The sequence below is a fragment of the Plasmodium gonderi genome (assembly GCF_002157705.1).
Source record: "Plasmodium gonderi DNA, contig: Chr06, whole genome shotgun sequence".
NCBI lineage: Eukaryota > Apicomplexa > Aconoidasida > Haemosporida > Plasmodiidae > Plasmodium > Plasmodium gonderi.
In genome coordinates, this window is record NW_021628931.1 from 431760 (window position 1) to 453356 (window position 21597).

Below are 21597 nucleotides of genomic sequence, written 5' to 3' on the forward strand. Positions count from 1 at the left end.
ATATATATATGTTTATATATGCACGTGGGTGTGGACGGGGGGGAGGGGAGCACTTAAGGCAGATTGGATATGGGTTTAGTTCTCCTCTGTAGTTATAAGCCTAAAATTATTGAATGGGATGGTATAAATTAGCTACTATATGATGGTGATTTAACGTAGCTACTTAACATTACATTCTTGTTATTATTCTTGTAAACAACTTCCTTTTTTTCATGCGTACAGTTTTCTTCTTTCTGTTTTTGGAAATCTTCGTTTTCTTTTGTTCATCCAGGCTTTCCTTTATGTATTTTTCTGCGCATTTTTTTTTTTTTTTTTTTTTTGCTATTCTTCTTCTCTTCTGTTAGTGCAATAATTTTACCATCTTTTTTTGTTTTGGTAACGCGAAAGTCGTAGTGGTGTAGTGACAAGCGTATGTTGAGTGCATGTGTGCAAGTATGATTATAAAATTAGAACAGCAAGTTACGCGACTATAAAATAGAAAAAGCTTTTAAATTCGAGCAGCGTAAATATGCTTCATCAGAAAATTACCTTTTTCCGTTTGTATCTCTCTGATAACTTCTTTCTATTTTATATATGTTTTCACATTAAATTCGCGATTGTATCATTTAAAGCGACGGTAAATATACACATAATCAAAGCACACGCAGCCTAGTTTATTCTTTCAAAAAAAAAAAAAAAAAAAAAAAAAAAAGAGAATGAGAGCAAGGACAAAAAGATGAAGAGAGAAAATAAATTACCCTCTTTTTTTTTTTTTTTTTTTTTGTATCTTCTCAACATGTTTTCATCGTGAACATTTACAGAAATAAATTTATCTTTTTAATCCCTTCTCACCAGTTCCAAGAGATTTTTCATTTTTTCATTACTAAAAAAATGGCATATCCAAGATTTGAAAAAGAAATTAAAAATAAAGGGTCACGAACTAAATAAAATTTCAGACATTTTAGCGGTTTAAGAAATTTAACGGGTTAACAGATTTAGGCAGTTTGGAGGGGTGGATAAGGGTGAGATAGCCATCTGGTTGCTATATGTAGACACATGCATATGTATGATACAAGTTGTATTTGTATACGTGCACAGGGTTCGTTTAAACGAATTTGAAAAAAAATTTTACATGATCCCCAGACACTTTCAAAAATTATAACATGCACACTTAAACCATTTACAAGGCAAGTGATGCCAAGTGAAAATAGGAAAGTGGGAAAAATCATAAAAAATTCACAAGAAAAGATCACAAAAAATTCATAAAAAAAGATCACAAAAAATTCACACGAAAAAATTCAAAAAAAAATTTCACAAAAGAAAGAAATTCCTTGGGTAGAAAAAAACCATGCCAACGATCCATTTGGGAAACAAACTCATCTGCAAATTACAGATTTGCTTCACACGAAGTTTACAGAAAACAAAGAATGGTGTGTGTGTGCGTTCGGATTGGGAATCAAGGTTACGTTTCAAACAAGCTGTGAAGATGTATACACTCCGTCTAGACACATGTTGCAAGGGTAGTGTCTCTCTCACTGTTACTCTTTTTGGGCTTCTGTATTCATACTTCTCGTCAAGGAGGTAAGGGAAAAAAGGAAGGAAAAGGCACGTACATTCGATAGAATTATAAGACCCATTAAAAGAAGGGTTTTGTAATTACAATATGAATTCAAGTAACGTATCGCTAATCCTTTTAAGTTTGGATTATTATTTATAATGATCCTTATGTTCTTGTCGCATAAGCATTTCACTTCGGTCAGAAAAGGGTAATTATCATAAAAGTAAAATTTCTCATTTTTTCTATTCATATAAAGGTTAATAAAAAATCTGAAAAATCCATATACGAAAACAAATATTACTCCTCCAAGTAAACCAGAAGCAAAGTCGAATTCATTCATATAGTAAGATGATTCGTGAAAATAATTATAGCGTATCATTCTCTTTATCAAATTGTATAATGGATATGCAAACATCAGTATGAAGGTAAGGACGTATTTGAAAACAAAAAGGTATGCGCTTTTTTTCTGTGAAAATAATTTTGCGCATAAAAAAAAATACTGAACTTTTTCTTTTGTATGTTTTGGTATGTTGGCTGGGAAACCCAAGCTATTAACAAAAGATTCGTATAAGGAAATGTTTCCATTATCTTCTATTCCACAAAAGCCTTCTCTACTCCCGTTTCCCCCCTTCCTTCGTCTATTCATATTTGATCGTTCCCCAGAGGAATTCTTGTGAGTATTACCACTGCCATTACAACAAGTATTATTCCTATTAGCACCAATTTCGACAAGATGCTCGTTTCCATTTCCCTCTCCCCATGTTTCATGTTTATATGGATTTAAACAGTGTCCATTTGCTATTTCTCTTTCTATATTATTTTCATGGATATTATCTTGAGTGGTGTTTACGGCTGAGTTTCTTTCGATTCCCTTTGACTTTATTCCTATTTCTCCATCTTCCTCATTGGATAAGTAATTATTTATTTTATTTGCTTCAATATCGTGAATACCTCCAACATTTTCATATATTTGTTTTGCTTCATTCATGTATGAATCATTTTTCATCACACAGTTGAAGATAAACTTTATTATTTTCTTGGTAAATTTGAATGGCACAGTCATAATAACAAATGTTAAACCCTGCATAAAATGACCGGCGCTTTCATAAGACCTAAACAACTTTTTATGCGTTGTATCTAATTTTTTATCTCTTAAATATTTATATATTATTATGAGAAAAACTAAAAGGTTCGTTAGTAATAGCACAATTTCCCAATTCATAAATGTATTAATGGCTTTTCGATAATCGCTCTTGCATATTGTACATCTGTCCCTTTTCCTCGATTCACTGTCTCTTTTAAAGAGTGTTTCTATAACATCATCGTCTTCCATCATTCGCGAAGGGTATCTTGTTGTCCATCTGAGTGTTGCAGCTTCTTTCGCATCCCCTTCCTGATATCTTATCTTTTCACACAAGCTGCTATTCTGTTCAGAATTTTGTAACTTAAGGTACGTTATTAAGTACTCTCTATTCATACTCTATGTATATGTACATGTATATATATATATATATATATATATATATGTGTATATACAATTTACTCGTGTTGACATGTAGGGATGCAGGTGTATAGGAATATATAAGAACTCTTGCGTTAAGTTCTTATCTTGTCAGGTTCCTACACAAATGAAGTGCTCACACATAAGGCGAAAAAAAAAAAAAAAAAGAACTAACGAAAAGATGAATCGGGGGGGGGACAAGAGATGGAAGAAAATTCCTAACACCTTCGGATCAAACAAAATAATGCTTGCAGACAAAATCTTAGTATGTGAACACGGAAAAAACCTTTTAAACTTTTTACATTATATTTGCATAAAATGGGTAAAAGGAAGAAAAGGAAAAAAAAAAAAAAAAAAATTAAACTAAGCTAAACTTACAAGCAAGCGAACAAATATGAACAATTTTGGCTAGCTGTTCATAAAAAAAAAAATTTTTTTTGTTCCCTATTTCCCCACCCCCTGGGATTAAAAACGAAAGTATGACAAAAAGTAGCTTTCCCATGTGCAGGAGAACAAATTTGTTAAACATGCGCGCAGAAATGTAAACACTTAAGTACTACGTTTAAACCTCCACCGCCCTCAAAGGTGAAAAAATTTAGTTGCTAGAATAGACCTGCATCTCACATGGGGGATGACTAGCACAGGAGTAGTATATAGCACTAAATATAATAAGTAATTACTAATTCAAGTGAGTAGTATTTTTGTTAACGATTTTTTTTCCCCACTTGAACAGTTTCCTTATTATGTGACTACATTTATCTATTCAATTTCAATTTGTTGTTCATTTATTTGCTCATTTGTTTGTTCATTTGTTTGTTCATTTATTTGTTCATTTGTTTGCTCATTTATTTTACTTATTTATTTTTTTTTTTTTGCATGTTCATGTGAAGTGGGGGGGGAAAAAAAAATGCTGCTCTTAAACTGGCCCCTTGTTGTAAAAATAGCACGTGTTTATCATACTTAGAACAAAAAAAAAAAATAAAATAAAATAAAATTAATAAATAAATAAGTACAATAAAATAGAATAAAATAAAACAAAGTAGGATAAAATAAAAATAACCAAATGTATGTTACAGTTTTTAAGCGGTCATCGGGTATAAGTCGAAAACTAAATTATTCCTATTATAGCATAATAAAATGTATGCATGCGTACAATATATATTTACAAAAAAAAAAAAAAAAAAAAAAAAAAAAAAAAAAAAAAAAAGCAGGTGGAACCATATATTTTACTCCTCCATGTGAAAGGGGAATAAGCAGGTATATTTTTGCGAGATAAGCCATTCTTCTCCTTTTACTCATCAGCAATATCCAGTATAAGAGAAACACCAGCTAGAATCCACTTCTCTGCGTTTTCCTTGGTTTTGAGCTTTATGTTGGTGACGTAGGTAGGACCTCTAGAAACAGTTTTATAAACAGGACAGTCGTACACATCAGTTTCTATTTTCCCCATACTTACAACAGGTTTACAATGTATAACTGGCATGAGGAAATACTTTTGCTTAGAACAAGAATCGCAAAGTGTATTTTTTTCAATATCGTAATTTGCACCATCTAAGTATAGACCATATATATAAGCCCCCTCTTTGGGATAAGAATGAATATTGTTTAATGATTTGTTCGTTACTTCAATTTGCATAATAATTTTATCCAACTCGCATTTTTCGTTTCGTGATAAAATTTGTTTAATTGCACTGAAGAAACTATTTGGATTGAAGAGAAGAGAAATGTTAAAAACTTTAGGAGTTATGAGTGGGTCATTAAACCAATCAGAAAGAAAAGTAATTCGTTCTTTCAAATTTGAAATCCATGAAGACAAATTTCTGTTGCTTGAATAAGAATTATTTTTCCATAATTCTGGCAATTTATCTTTATATAAAGAATTCATTAATGATTCCAATTTTCTATTCATATTAATTTCTCCTTTAATTGCTAAATGTAATTCTTTTAAAGAATTTTTTATAATACTTGTAAGAGAATTCATTAATGTACATTCTTGAAAAAGGAAATATTGCAGGGGTGTAATTTGATCATTTGGTATCGATTTAATTAATTCATCAACATTAAAATGGACATTGTCAATTTCGTTCAATACTTCTGATAAAATGTTCAATGTGCGAACTTCTAAAGTTTCTCCAGTTGTTAACTCTTCTACAAATGTGGAACTTTCTTTCATTTTTAATTTAAAAATATTTTTTAATAATTTTATACTTTCATTTGTTCTAAAATTCATTTCTGCATGTTGATTTAGACCATACAAAATGGATGATTCTACAACGATTTGCGTGTCAATATATTTTAAAATTTTATCATATGCATAATTATTTGGACTAAACAAATGTATATTTTTAGAAAAAGGAATTAATTGCATCCCTTCTAAGGATTGTTCTTTCATGAAATAATTTAAATATGTCTTACACACTAACATATCTTTATCATTTACAATATGTCCACCATACATAATTTCTCCAAAAATATATTTCAAATCATTCCATGGAACTTTTATAGAATTCTGATTATCTAAATAATTAAATAAAACCTTTGCACTATCTCGTAAATCACTTAAGCTGAAAGGATATTTTATATTAAACCCTTGAGCACCAAATTTCGCTCTTTCTACTATTATAGAATGAAAATAACATAGAGAAAATAAAATGTTTTTTGTTCTTAAATCTTTTTCTTCATAATCATCTGAAGAGAAAAATGTAAATGCTCTTTTTAAATTTTCCTTAAAACCAGTTGGAGCTTCATTAGTCAATTTTATAGATCTCTCTAGTATACTTATGGGAATATTTTTCGTTATTTCTGAAGTTAAGAACAGACGGAAATTGGGGTGAGAACCCTCTGCTGCATATTTATCAATTACATTTTCTAAAACGAGATTAAATTTGGCCATTAAATGAATATTCTCTAATACTATCCAATGCCCTTCCTTGTGTGACAACTCAAGTTTTGATAAAGCTATGGACTCTTGCCCTTGTCCCAAGGACACAATATGTAAATTATGATTAAGAAAAAACTTATTTTTCTTTCCTAATAATTCTACATATTTTATAAAATCCGATCCAGGGGTTAATATGAAAAGTATGGGAGTCGAATTGATCATAAAATTGTATGAAGATTCTAATGTATCTACAAAAGAATTTTTGTTCTCCATAATTTCTTCACTATTTGGTAGAACATTTTTTATATACTTTTCCAACGTAACCGTTATTCTATCTGGTCTCAACGATCTTATTATTAACAATTTTTTAAATGAATTATTTTTTAATTTTTTCCACTCCAAGGGTAAATTACATATCTCTGGTTGTATTTCTGAACACCATTGTTTAAATTTATGTTGTGCATCTATATGTATATTATTGGTTAAATTTTCAAACTCCTTAAATCCGGACAATACAGAAACATTTCTCCAACATTCATCTGATAACCATTCTTTTAATGGATTCTCAATTCCTTCTTTATTTCTGGGTGGCTTTAAAAAAAAATTCAAATAATCCATACTAAAATCTTTATCATATATCTTTTCTTTTTCCAATAATTTGAAAACGAAAATGCAATTAAACAGCAACTTATCCTTTTCCAGCAATCCTCTGTTGATCCAAGAGTAAATTGTTTTTCTGAAAGATATTATTAATTCATTCATATGTTCATCATATGCATTATTCTCCTCCCTTCTAAGGTTTGCTTCACCCATTTCATCATCTTGGTTATCTTCTTTTCCTTCGCTTATATGATCCATTTCTTCCATTTCATTGTCTTCATGCAAGTAGGTTCTAGAATCACCCAAGTTACTTCTGATTCCTTCTAGAGACATTTCGTCTTTTCTCACATCAATACCACTAGATGTACCACCAGATAGACTTCTATATCCTCTTGGTCCTGTGTTTACAGCCTCAATTGACTTAAGCAACAAACTAATGAAAGAATCCAGAGAGTACTGATACATGTAATTAATATTATGCATAAGGATAAGGATAAAGTATACGATTGAAGCTTCATTAGCGAGAGTTCTATACAATTCTCTAGTTTTATTAATCTCATTCTCTGTCTTAATAGAATATACTACTTGCTTTTGTATGTTGATGGACGTGTCTTTAGTTGTCTTCAAACTGTTAATTAGTGAAATATTATCTATGATAGTTGTCGAATCAGCAGTGGATAATTGATATAATATTTCATCTTCCAAATTGTTTAAAATTATTTTATACTCATTTCTATTTTTTACTAATATCTGTTTTTGCTTTTCTAATTCTGGCTTTTCTATATTCACAATGATAGCTAAGATTTGTTCTTCCAACCCTTCACAAGTAACACTAAAGTTTATTAAAGTACACTGGCTATTTACTTCTGGTTTGAAATGAGGATTACTTAACTTGGTTTGTAAAATGAGGTTAAAAAAATTTACCTTTGTCATGCTTTCACAGGAAAAACTTTTATTCAGGTTTAGGGAATTACTCATCTTCTCATATGACTTGTTATTATTCTCTTGTTTCGAAAAAGGATTTATTACCTCTTGTCCAAATTTATCTCCATTTTTGTTTCTATTATGTTTTTTTACCTTCATTTTCCCCCTTCTCTTTTTTCTGTCGCTTTTTGTCTTATTCGATTTTCGTCTTCCTGTGGATGCACCACCTTCATCCCCCTCCCTTCCTGCGCCACGCTTTGCAGCACTTTCTCCCCCATCCCTCATGGCGTCCTTCACAGATTCTCCCTCATCTTCGTCTACTACTACATCTCCTTCTTCTACTTCTACTACTACATCTCCGTCTACTACTACATCTCCTTCTTCTACTTCCTCCCCTTCTTCTACTTCCTCCCCTTCTTCTACTTCCCCCCCTTCTTCTACTTCCTCCCCTTCTTCTACTTCCTCTCCGCTACCCCCGCTGCTGTCGCCAGCCTGGGGACCCCCCCCAGAATCACCTTCGAAAAAGGACTTAATTTTCGAAATTCGACTAAGTGCATTGGGATAGTTGAACTGCATTTCCTCATTGTCAATTCTGACAAAAGTGTCATTTCCTTTCTTTATAAATTCTCTGTTTAGTAATCCATCTATAATATTGTCTATTTCTTCATTAACATTTTCGATAATTAGATATCCTCCTCTCAAGATAACATTTTTTACCTTTGCGATGAAATTATCACTGTTAAATTGTATGCATGTAATGTTGTTTCCTCCTTTTTCCTTTAACCATTTCAAACCTTGTAACTGTGGATCGATTAATAATGGCCAGCGATAGCACGTACTTACGATTAGTGCATTTTCTATACTGATTCTATCTTCAGGTAGTTTTTCATTTTTCCAGCTAGCTATTTGTATATCTTGAACCATGATATCAATGGGAGATTCAATTTCACTTATGAGAATGTTACTTTTTTTGATGTGTTCAAACCATAAATTTTTCCACAATTTGGTTCTAAAAGAACTTGAAAAAACTCCAAGGTATGTAATAAAAGAAGAGAGAAGTAGACAATCTCCATAAATAAATTTCTTATTCGAAATGATTATTGCAATTTCATCTGACCACCTACTATACTCATCTGATAACATGCTAACTAAATTTTCTGCTCTGTTTAATTTGTCCTTTGATTCGTTAAAAATTCGAATGACATTATTTTTTTCTTCATTCACTTCATTCATTTTGGTTCTTAATTTATCTACACTTTCAGTTAACTCTTTCACTTTATTTTCTAAGAGATCCAATTTTTCCTGGGCACTATTTTTGTTATTTGTTGCTTCTTGTAATTTATCCATTAAAGGTTTTACTTTTTTATATACTTCATTATATTTAACAATGTTGACTAGCCACAATGCTAAATATGCACATGCAGATGATTTTGTTTTCATCATTTCATAATTAAAAAACTTTTTTTCAATAAATGGAGTTAACAAATTTACTGTTTCTTCTTCCATGTTTTCTGCATCAAATTTTTGTAATTTTGATAAAAATTGAGTTGGATTGTTCATAATCTTTTGTGCAAATTTCCAAGAATAATTTTTTATTTCTTTTAAAGCGATTAACACTGCATGTGTAACATCTAGACATTCCTTTGGTGGATTCTGTAATGATTTCAATTCCTGAATTGCCGATTTAGTGATACAATTAACAGCTTCTTTTGCTTTATTCATTATAGGTAAAGCTTCACTCAGTTCTTTATCTGCCTTTATCTGAATTTCAATAGCTTCTCTCGTAAATATTTCCGTTTTCTTTTTCTCTTCATTTACAATTTCTTGTTCTTTATTAGTAATTTCTGTTGCTTCTTTTACTTTATTTAAAATTTCATTCACTTGGATTTTTTTTTCCTCAATATTTTTTATTTTTATTTCTATTTCTTTTTTTAAAATTTGAACATTTTCTCTAGTACTTGTTAAGGCTAATAATCCTTTATTCAACCTCTCAACTGATTTTTCAATTTGCTGTGTCTTCACTTGTAATAAATTCTTATAAAAATATGTGTATTCTAAGAAAGTCTTCGGAATTACATAATTATGTCTATTTTTCTTTTCTAAATAAAGTTTATTCATTTGGTTCGTACTCGTGTGGACATATGCCATGTGTTCGCAAATGCTTTGCTTCAATTCTTCATTAATATCTAAATCGTTCAAAAATTTGTTGGATACATTTACTAATGCTTCATATGGCCATGGTAAAAAATAGAGAAAAGAAAAATTAGACAAGAAGGATGGAAATTTTGTTAATCGATCTCTATACAAATTACTAATAGGAGAATGTGTAACTGCAACTTTGAAATTTTTTCTTATTTTATTTATGTAATAATTAAATACATCTTCATTGCTTTCTCCTATATTTAAATATTTTATCTGATTTCTAATGGAGGAAAAAATTCCTAAATATTCATCCTTTGTAAACAAATCATTGCACAGCCCAGTTGATGTCAAATCATTTATGTAAGTTAAAAATGGATCTAAAATGTTTTGCTCTTTCAACAATAAAACGTGAACATTTCCTGGTTTTATTGCACACTTAAAATGAAATTCTTGCATATCTGATTTGAAATTACTTAAATCATAACTGTTATTTGTAGATATCTGTAGCAAATTTAAAGAATTAATAAAAATACTCAATTTTATGAGTGACTGCTTTCCTGATCCTCCAAAACCGATTAGCATCAGATGCGAAATGTCAAAATCTAGGATCCGACATATCTTGCATATCTGCACCACTGCATAATCAAACAGAACTAGCGGCAGTTCAACATGGGTACAGTTATACTCATTTAATTTTTCTGTCAACACTTCCTTTAGCACGTAAAACTTCTTCACATTCAAGTACATCTTATCCAATCCGTTTCGCACCGATATGAACGAAGTAAATATATTTTTCCGAAAATCATAAATTGGCAATTCCTTCTGTGCAATGCACTCATCAGAAGCACTCCCACCATTTCCACCACTTCTACCACTTCCAATAGCAGCAGCACTCTCAGCGTTACTGCACGAATTGGTATAATTCTGAACCGTGTCTCCATCGAAGGTAACCGTATGTCTCTGAAAATCCTCCAGAATGAAGGGAAAGTATTTCTGCACAAGTTGATTAAAAATTTTCGTGAAAATTTCAATATGCTCATTGGATATCAACTTGTTTATATAAGAGTGCTGCATCTCGTGGAAGAAAATCATCAAGAATTTGAATGTGCTTCCATTATACAAATCAGGATTAGTGCATTTGATTATGTTATAAAATGCAATGTGAATATCATTTAAATTGAATAAGTAATGTGGTGCAGAATTGGACAAATTGAACGATATATTTTCTGTAATAGTGCTATACAAATCGTAAGAAAAAGAAATAATATTATTTAAAAGACCTTTAACAGTATCGTCAAATTTTAGCAGGTGCTGTTTTAATATTATTTTATATACATTTTCAAAATTCTTCATACTTATATCGTCGATATTTATTATATGAAATTTATTTTGAATTCTTTTATCTATAAATTTGTTTAAATTATTATTTACAGTTCCTATGAATAAAATATCGTGAATAAATTTTTTTTCATCCAAATTTTCTCTATCGTATATCAGTTTGTATGTTAATAATTGTCTTAAAAATTCCAAAGTCTGTTGTGTATCACAATTATCTTTAGCAGTTACATTTAAATCTTCCAGAAAAAAAATGTGCTTCTTCTGATTTGGAGGCCCATATGTTCTTGTATTCCTCTTTTCTACATTATTCTCAATTATTTTTTGTAAGATGAATGAATTTGTATAATAGTTAATGCTTATGATCGTGTGTGTGAATTTTTCTATATTCATATTTATGTTGTTCTTTATGCACTTTGATTTCCCTGTCCCGCTATTTCCATAAACTAGTATTGGCTGATTCTGCTCTAGAGAATATTTTATCATTTTCTCAATTCTTATCAGTTCAATTGTGTTAATGTATATCTCGTCGTAGTTCTGTGGCAGCATGTTTTCGATGTAGTTGTTTTCTGCTTTTTTTGTATGTTTTTTTTTCTTTTTTTTCCTTCCCTTGGTTTTCTTCAACTGCTTCGCCTCGTCCACTTCGTCCATTTCTTCCATCTCGTCTACTTCGCCCACTTCTGCCACCTCGTCTACTTCTTCCATTTCTTCCCCTTCTTCAACTTCTCCCATTTCTTCCACTTCCCCACAGTGAGAAGTTCCAAAATTCCATCGCAACTTCTGCAAAAACAAAATATCATCGTCCAAGTATTCACTCAAGTGTTTCCACTCATTTTCATAAATGTTATAAATATAATTGCAGCAGTAGTCATTTCCCATCTTAACCTTCACGTTGCTTTTTATATTGTTGCTAAACGTGTTTCTGGCATTCATGATTTTGTCATCTACTATTAAATTGTTTAATACCCACATATAGGCGTTCATAAAGAAGCAGTTGTAATAGTCCTTCAATATTTCATAGTTGTAGTTTATTTTATTAAGAACATTTTTCTCTTCACAGTTCTGCAAATTGTCAGCCATTTGAGTTTTTCCTTTCTTCTTTGGTGCAGCAGTGGCAGAAGAGATGGTGGCAATAGCAGATGTGGTCATTTTTTTATCTGTCTCCCCTCTTTTTGAACCCAATATATGACTACTGGCCTCTTCATTTGGTGCAAAATTATCGTCTTCATTTATATGGGCACTTTTCTGCACAGTTAGCTCCGTTTCCATCTTTGCACCTGTAGTTATAGCTACATTCGTGTCTGTTTCATTTGCTCTGACGTGTTCTATATCCTGGGATGAGTTAAAATTAGTCTCCTCCTGTTCCCCATGTCGATTCTCTATGTTCCTTATTACTTCGTTAATGTACTTTTCATATTTCGTGAGAAAGTAATCAATATAATTACAAATTGATTTTACAATATCTAGATTGGACAGATCAAAGGCGAATTTACACTGTTTCCTCAACAATTCAATGTTTTGTGCATAAAAAATGTTAAAGAGGTAGTAAAATTCAGTCTTAGCAATGCTATTTTTTAATAAATTAATCCATGAACTTAAGAATAATTTGTAACTTATATCCCCTTTATTTATATATAAAACTCCACCTCTACTGACTGTTGCAGGAGAAGCATATTTCATATTTGTTACTTCAAAGAAAAGATGCATTTCTTTTGTAAATGGTATTCTTTCATTACTCACCAAAGTTAAGACTTTATTATCATCCATAACTGTGTTCATACTTTCGATCCACTCTGCATCTATATTTCCATCAAGTAACAATATTTTATGCTTAACATTTTCGCTATATGGAAAAATATTTCTAGACATTTTTCTCATAATAGAAGATAAGGCCCCATCAATCCATTCATTATTTTTATTTAAATATCCATACAATTCGTAAGACTCTATAGATTTAGGGTTAATAACTTCGTACATGGTTTTTTCTTCAATGTTATTTAAGCTGTTAATTAAAATTTTAATTACACTAGATTTTCCACATCCATCTTCTCCCAAGATGAAAACACAATGTCTTACATCCATTAAATCTTTCAATTGTTTTACTTTCAATATAAAATTTTCATCCATTTGAAGATTTGCATCTTTAAGACTGATCTTTACAGCTTCATCGAAACTTATGACGTGCTTTTTTTCAAAAGATGTCTCAGATGAATGTGATATTTCTTTTCCATCTAACTGCACTGGAGATGTAGTAGAAGGCTCTACCTGAAGAAGAGATGGTGTAGAAACTGTTCCTTTTTTTTCAAAATTTTCTGAATGGTTTTTCTGAACAAATGATGATTCCTCGTTAAATATATCATCACAGTGAACATTGGGAAAAAGATCATTAACTAATCCTAAAAAAATTGGGATATCTTCATGTGTAATTTTTGGAATATTGAAATCTTTTAATGCTTTCATTAAAATAACTTCTTCATCAAAATTGGTATATTTCCTTTTTAAATTCCCTGCTTGGATTAGGACAACCTTAACAGCTCGAAGTCCCCAATCATAGTGAATATTCTTCTGTAACAATTCTTTACACAACTGGTATAACTCAACAAATTTGTACGATAATTTATTAGCTTTTATAAATCCAAAAGACATTAACATATTTTCACATATAAATTTGATATCTGGAACTATCATTGAACAAGATCTAAATAAATTTTTTAAATTTTCTGGTAACTCTGTTCTTCCTGCATATCCAGGATTCATAGTTATGAAAAATCCACATGTTCTCTTCAAAACAATTTCATCATCAATAAAATGAAATACATTCTTTTTTTCCTTTATAGCATCAAATATACATTTAATTTGTGTGCTAACCACTGACAATACTTCTATACTAATCCGATTGAATTCATCGAAACAACCCCATGCACCCGTTTGAGATAAACCAATACATATTTGTGACATGTTAAAATAGTTCATCTGATTGCTACAATTAAATATAAATATTGCTATTCCAATGGCTTTTGACAAATCTTTTGTTGTTTCTGTTTTTCCAGTACCTGCAGGACCAGCAGGGGCTCCTCCTAAGGTTAAATTTAATGCTTGCGTAAGAGTAATATAACATTTGTCCGTCAATGGGGTTATAACTAATTTTCCAGAATTTCCAATGTATTCATATAAATATTTCGTTTTAAAATCACATAATTTAATTTCACATGTATAATTATTCATCTTTTTATCATAAACCCAATAGTACTTTAATTGTGCTTGCCAATCGAAGCATGTTCCATCTGATATTTTCTTTTTTATAAAGGAGATTATTACATCTCTTGTATGCACATCTAAAATTATTAGAGACAATAATTTAGTTCTTATATTATAATCTTTCGCCTTTTCTACTAACTTTATCAATTTATTTATTCTTTCTATTAGTACTTTCTTATAATCTACAAAAGCTGCTTCATTTCCATTTTCTAACTCATCAAAACATTTATTTATTTCTTCTGTAACTACAATCTGATTGCACGTGCATACAACTTGACTTATGAAATTATTTATCATCGTCTCATCTCTGTTCTGTTCATCTAAATTTTCAGAACATATTTTTGCATTTTCTAAAATATTCCTAATAGTTACTTTAAGATGATTTTCTAAATCTTTTAAGTAGTATTCCACATTACCCTTCAGCAACAGCTCAGTAGGAAAATGCAAATGTTCATTTTCTATACTATACACTCCTTTCGCAGTGTATTCTATTGCTCCATTTCCTGATGTCACATCTTTTTCGTTTTCTTTACTTCCACCACCCTCGCCGTTCATTAGCCCCGACTTGGACTCCTGCACACTCTTGACTTCAAATTCGATAGTCTTGATTGCGTTAAAGACATCATTTACATATGGTAAAATTTTCAATGGGTTTTTTCCATTACTCAGGATGTCTAACAAAGCAATATTCGATAAGAAGTAAAATCGAGGGAAGGTTTTCTTTTTCTGATCCAAGTAATCATTCAAAGCCTTTTCACACAATTCTATATTTTTAAAAAACTTGCTCAACATATAAAATAAATCTTCATTCAGACAAATTTGTAGAACATTTTTTTGTTCATATGCACTTTGTATAATTTCCTTGTATTCATATTCAATGCTGAAAAACATTTTACTTTCTTGTGGCAATTGTGAATGAATATCTTCTGAATTCAAATAAATTGGTTGTAATCTCTCAAATTTGCTTAGAAATTTCCTCCATATGTTAATTACTTCATCTATTTTTTTTAAATTTTCCTGCGTGTTTAAAATCGTTTCTTGTATAAAGAGTATATACTTTTTCTGATTTATAAAAAACAATATTTCAGATGTGTGTACATCCACAATTTCTAAAATAATGTCCATGTTTGTTATTTGGATGTATGTTTTCTTTTTTAGAAATTCAAAGTTCATTTTTTTCCATATTGAGTTAATTTCTTTTATTTTGTTTTCTATTTTTTTCTCCTTCTTCGCTTGCTCTATCACGTCGTGCACCGCATCTACATGTTTGTACAACTTCAGATCGAAGAACCCCTGCAGTGTTAGCTCTTTATATTTTATTTGGAAGTTCTTATTCTGTGACGAGATCTGTGATGGGATCTGCGTTTGTTGCCTTCCCTCGAGAGGGAGGAGATCCGACATGAGTTCAGGTGCATGCATCTGCTCAGGTGCCTCCAAACTGGGAGAGCTTGTAACGGCAAAGGTAGATGTGCCAATAGAGCTAGAGACTCCCTCCATACGATAAGATAAATTGTTCAAGTTTCCAGAAGCATTTATGATAATGTTCCAATGTCTATCAAAAATACAATCATTGTTAAGATCCACGAGGAGGGGTAAAATAGAAAACAACTTTTTCAATTCCTTAACTATGTATTCATAGACAGGTAAATTTTTTAAGTCAAAAAAGTATTTTCTCATGTATAATAAAATAAAATCGATTATGTAAATATTACTGTTGACATCTATGTCTCTCCACATTTTCTTTTTTTCCTGATCCATAAAAAAAACAATACTGTTAATGACATCCCAAAGATTTTTTAAATCCTTCAATTTTGTGTCCAATTCATTTAGTTCATCAAATATGGTAATATCTAATTCGAAAAGAATTTCTAACTCGTTGTGATATTTCTGTTTATCTTTATATATCTGATAGCTTTTTCTATATTCATTAATTTTTTCATATGGATTTGCATAAATATCTTTTGGTTCACTTGGTATATTTTGAAGTATATTATTTTTTAACTCTTTTAACTCTTCTTTGAATAATTTTATCTCTACTTTGATATTTTTAATTTCATCATTTTTATATTTTATAATTTTTTCCTTTATTTCATTGTACTGTATCTCAACCTTTTCTTTATTCCTTTCAATGTTTTCTAAAATGTCGTTATATTTTATGGTTATATCTAATTCTTTTAAATTTTCTATTATTTCTTTTATCTTCTGAAAAATCAAAGGGATTATTTTTCTGCTTAGTTTCACGCTTCTCAAACTTCTCATCAAGTTGTAAAACGAATCTTTCTTTTTTTTCAATATGCTAGGTGTTGTTGGACCCTCTGAATGTGTAATTACTTCTCCATTAATAGAAGAAGACTCCCAATTTGGACTGACATCTACTACACCCCCATTCTGGATGATGATACTGTTACTGTTAGCAGTAGTTCCTTTCTTTTTAGTTTGCAAAAATTCACATACACCTACATCTCTCAGATTGGTTAAAATCAATTCATAAAAGGAATTCACAGAGTGTATTACATCCTTGACAAAATTTTGTAAATATTCAGTATACAAAGATATACCCTTCTTTGCAAAATTAATGAGTTTTTCCACAAATTTTTCTGAATGGAAAGCCACAAAATTGATAGATTCATAACTTTTCAAATGATAAAAGCTGTTCAATTCGCTTCTTAACGATAATATTAATTTTTTATAAGCAAAAACGTTTGGAAATAGATGCGTAATATTTATGTTGATAAGTTTTAAAGAGTCCTGGAAATTATTGTTATATTCAAAATAGTTTGGATAGAGAGGTATTTCATTTTTTTGCTTAAATTGGAGAAAATCTTTTTTAATGTCTTTTTTCCATGTGTGTTCATATTTTTTTAAACTCTCCAAATAATCGTAGCACTTGTCAATGGTTTTCTCAAAATAATTTTCAATACAATTTTTGCTCCTATTAATTTTTAAACTTAACAGAATTTCATTCATGTAATCTCCACCTTTTATATCTATTCTTCTTATACCTGAACATAGATTCATAAAATCAGATATCCAATTGTAAAATATGCTTGTTATGCATAAAGATTTTTTACTTTTTAATTTTAAGTCTAGATTTAATTTATTATCTACAAAATTAATTTTTATTACAAAAAGAGGGTGCTTTCTGTTTTTTGTTTTTTTCCCTCCTCCTCCTGCGCCTTCTTCATCATCTACTTCTTCATCTACTTCTTCCCCTTCTTCACCTCTCATAATATCAAAAAGATTGGAAAATAAAAAGTTGATCAATTCAATGAGCTTATCAATGAGTATGTTATTTAAAAACTTTATATAATTTTTCCACATGAGGTTGTTCTTTTTTATTTTCAATAAATCATATGTTTGTTTTATATTCATATGAATATTTTTAAAGTCTTCCATTAGTTTTCCTTTGAGTAAAGCCATATTATTCTTATAGCTGTTTAAATAGTTATAAATATCTTCATGCTTTTTTCTCCTTTCAATAATTCCTTTTTTCATCCATCCATTTGTTAAATTTAAAATAGAAATCATATTATTATGAACTGCTGAAATATTATTGTATATATCACTCATATCTTTATCTAACGTTTGTATGTATTTATAAATATTTTCCTCTGTCCATCTTAATTCTTTCATTCCTCGAAGGAGAGTATTCTTTACATTACACAATTTATCTAAAAACAAATCCTTCTGAACATTTAATGTTTTACTAATAATGGTATTGTACTTCTTAACTGTGTTATTAAGTATATAAATGAGCTCTTTAAACCTATTAGCTTTGCTGTAAATTTTTAGACATTCTGCATTAACTGTTAAATTATTTAAATAAAGATTTTTTATATTATTTATGAACATAAATATGTATGGATGAAAGTTCACGTAAAACATTTCTCCCTTTTTTCTGAATATATGTTCATTTAAAAAATTATTCACAACATCTATCGTCTCACTAAACCATTCTCTGCTCATATCAGATATGTATTGACTTATCTTATCTGTTATAATTCGATATAGTGTATTTATTTCTTCTGTTTTCTCATCTTTAAAATTTAAAACTTTTATTATTTTTCTTAGTGGAAAATATTGCTGCTCGATTCGTTTCAGCAAGGAAGTAAACAAGTTTACAATTTCGCAAAACAATGGTGAGTTCTTGTTGATGTGCAGGTTATTTATGTTCTCTTGTAGAGTCTCTCCTACGGATGTATTCTTTGTATCCATTAGGTTGACAGATAATGATTCTTTAAGCTTGGTCGATTCTTCATTATGTTTGAAATTATTTTCTAGAAAAACCTTTTTGTTGTTACTTACAATAGTCATATTTTTTATGAACAAATTGTCTACTAAAATGAACTCTTTCTTCAGATCTTCACACAGCAAGGACGTGTGTCTGATTAGTTCAACCTCAATAGAGCGAATATCTCTCAAAATTAAAAACGAATTTAGTAGTTTAATGTTTTTTTTCAAATCTTTATCAAATGAATGAACAAAAATGCATATCAATCGCTTGTTCAACTCTTTCACTTTTCCCTCAAAATGGTTATACTTATTTATAAACATATTTTCTTTTTCACTTAAAATTTCATGATTCATGTCTAAGAAGTTTTCATTAATTATGTTAAATTCACGAAATATGCTATATATTTCTTCGGTCAGCTTTTTCCCCTTTTCTCCAGGAATTTCAATTTTTTCCAATTTCATGTATGTTTGAAATATTTTCAAATACTCTATTAGTAACCTCAATTTGTATACATACAGACTCACACATGGGAAGTATGTGCACTCTTGTTCGATCTCGTCACTTGGACAAGCCATGGGACGATCTTCACTGGGAGGGTCCTCCTCACTAGATCGCTGTGCAGCAGGGCTGATCCCATCCATGTCGTGGGTCTGAGGAAACGCATTTCCCATGAACAGATTCTGCTCTCTGAGCAAATGGAATTTTTTATTTTTCTCCTTATACATCTTAAATAGATACAAAAAGTTCAAGATAAAGTTGAGAGTTTCATATAGCTTACTTTTCAGAACATCGACGCAGTTGTATATAGAGTTGATAATTTCTGGTGTATTTATGTTCTGATTGCACGAATTGATTAGTACCCTTGATAAAAAATCAAACACAAATTTACAATTGTGAATCAAATAATCTGATCTCTCTATCGACATGGACAAGGAATGAACTATGGGAGCAATGTAACAATTTTTATTTTCTATATCCTCCTTACTATTTTCCAACTTTTGTAAAAAATGAATAACAGGTTTTAGATGAGTATACAAATCAAAGACTTCTAATTTATGCTGAACAATTTCCTTTTTTATATTTTCAATAATATTTTTATAACTTGAGTTTTTCTTTTTTTCCAATATTATATTTATGATTTTTTTAAAATTTTCCTTGTCTATTTCGTTATGTAAAAAATTGATATCTTCATTCTTATTTTTTAAACAATTCAAAAATTCATTACAATTTTCGTAATTTTTTTTTTTATAATTCATAAAATTTCGTAAAATTACATGATAGCATTTGATAAAATGTATTAAATACTCTTCTACATTATTTATATCTTCTTCTATCTCATCAGATGGAAAATATGGCAGAATCAATTTTTCTTCTAACTCTCCATATATTATTCTTAAATTAAGTAAAAAATTGTTAAACTTTTTTTTCATTTCTTTTAATAGAGAAGAAGAATTTATGTAATCATTTTTGTTCATAAAATTCGAAAAAAAAATTTCTAAAAATCTTCTAATCACATTTTCTGCATCATTGTTCATTTCTAAAAAAAGAATTTTATTCTGACGTGTTTTATAAATTATCAAATATTTCTCATTCTTTCTCTTTTTATAAAGATCTAAAATAGATCCATAAATCTTTATTGCCTCCTTTTCGTTAAACACAAATAAACATTCTTCATCATTCTGTGTAAAATCGTTCAAAAGTTTCACTTCCTCTTCATCCTTTCTAATGGTGCTTATCAAATCTTCCTTCACTCCACCCTCGATGTTGAAGAAGCCAATTGCATTTGACAAAATTTCTTCTGCCTCATCGCATAGCGAGAAGTCTCCGCTATTGGGGTCATCTTCTTTGTTCATCTTGACGAATGGAGTGGAACATCAGATTCGTGTAACCGAAATGTGTAATCAAGACGTACGATATGGGTGCCTCACGAGCTGGTGTCCCGTGTGTGACACCTCTTGGGATGTGGCTCAAAAGTTAGCCTTAGGAGACCTCACGACTCAGTCCCACCTTATGTGTTCATGGAACTGGGCATTTTTTGGAGTTCTCAAGGAGAAATCTCTCATACAAGATATAAACAAAACGTATGCACACGTTTATGCTAACATGCATGCGCATACATATATATATATATATATATATGCAGTAATTGCTCTGCTAATTTGTAAACTCTCAATATATGCTCAATGAAAGGCTGCTTAGAGAGGTAGGAAATTGTAAATGTGTGCACATTTGCACTTTCACATTTTCATTAATTTTTCTCCTCCAAAAAGTTTAATCAAATTTGTTACTGTCTTTCTCTTCCTTTTCTTCCTTATTTTTTTTCTTTTCCTAAATTTATCCACCATATTTACTCATTTTCTCCGAATACGCTTCTTTCTTTCTACCTATCTATATATATATATATTTTTTTTTTTCTTTTTTTTTTTTTTTTTTTTTTTTCTCATCTCTGTACACATTTTTGTATCCCATAAACGGGTTCGCTAATTGACATGTACGCACACAGAAATATGCCTTAAAGGTATGTCTACTTTATAGCTATGTTTTTTTTTTTTTTTTTTTTTTTTTTTTTTTTTTTTTTGCCTCATACAAAACGAACCTATCAATTTTTATTCGTTTAATGAATCCTTTCTTTTCTTTTGATTCGTGTGCATTCATATCACATTCTACACTTAGCTTTTCTTTAACATTGATGTTAATGGAGACGTTGTTTTTTTTTTTTTTTCTTCTTCTCCCTTTTTACATTTTATCATCATTCCCCACGAGTTCTTCATGTTAATAGTTATGCTGCATTTTTTTTTTTTTTTTTCTCCCTTTTTACATTTTATCATCATTCCCCACGAGTTCTTCATGTTAATAATATATGCTATATTTTTGCTTCTTTTTTTTTTTTTTTTTGTTTTCTTGAATTTTTGTACATCACATAAGAGTTCTCTCTCTTCACAATGTGCTATATTTTGTGTCTAATGTTATGATATTTGTCGTTTCATCCACTTGCATAATATTTCGTTTTAAGATCATCAATCATTGAGTAATACAAAAACTAGGAAAAAAAAATGAAAGGTTCCTCAACCTAGTAAAACTTTTATATGAATACATACATCCGAGGGCTCCGAACGGGACGATATTTATGTAAAAACATATATATAATATGTACACAACTTTTGGAAGAAAAATGTATTGGTACT

The 21597-nt window shown here is 30.0% G+C and overlaps 2 protein-coding genes across 2 annotated transcripts; both read right to left on the reverse strand.

Annotated features, from left to right (window-relative positions):
- Positions 1–1517: 1517 nt before the first annotated feature.
- On the reverse strand, positions 1518–2870 carry PGO_060760 (hypothetical protein, conserved; the record flags this gene model as incomplete). Its single annotated transcript, XM_028686720.1, has 1 exon — positions 1518–2870. One exon carries the CDS (start codon positions 2868–2870, stop codon positions 1518–1520), a length of 1353 nt encoding a protein of 450 aa, XP_028542521.1.
- Positions 2871–4329: 1459 nt separating this feature from the next.
- On the reverse strand, positions 4330–20265 carry PGO_060770 (dynein heavy chain; the record flags this gene model as incomplete). Its single annotated transcript, XM_028686721.1, has 1 exon — positions 4330–20265. One exon carries the CDS (start codon positions 20263–20265, stop codon positions 4330–4332), a length of 15936 nt encoding a protein of 5311 aa, XP_028542522.1.
- Positions 20266–21597: the final 1332 nt, after the last annotated feature.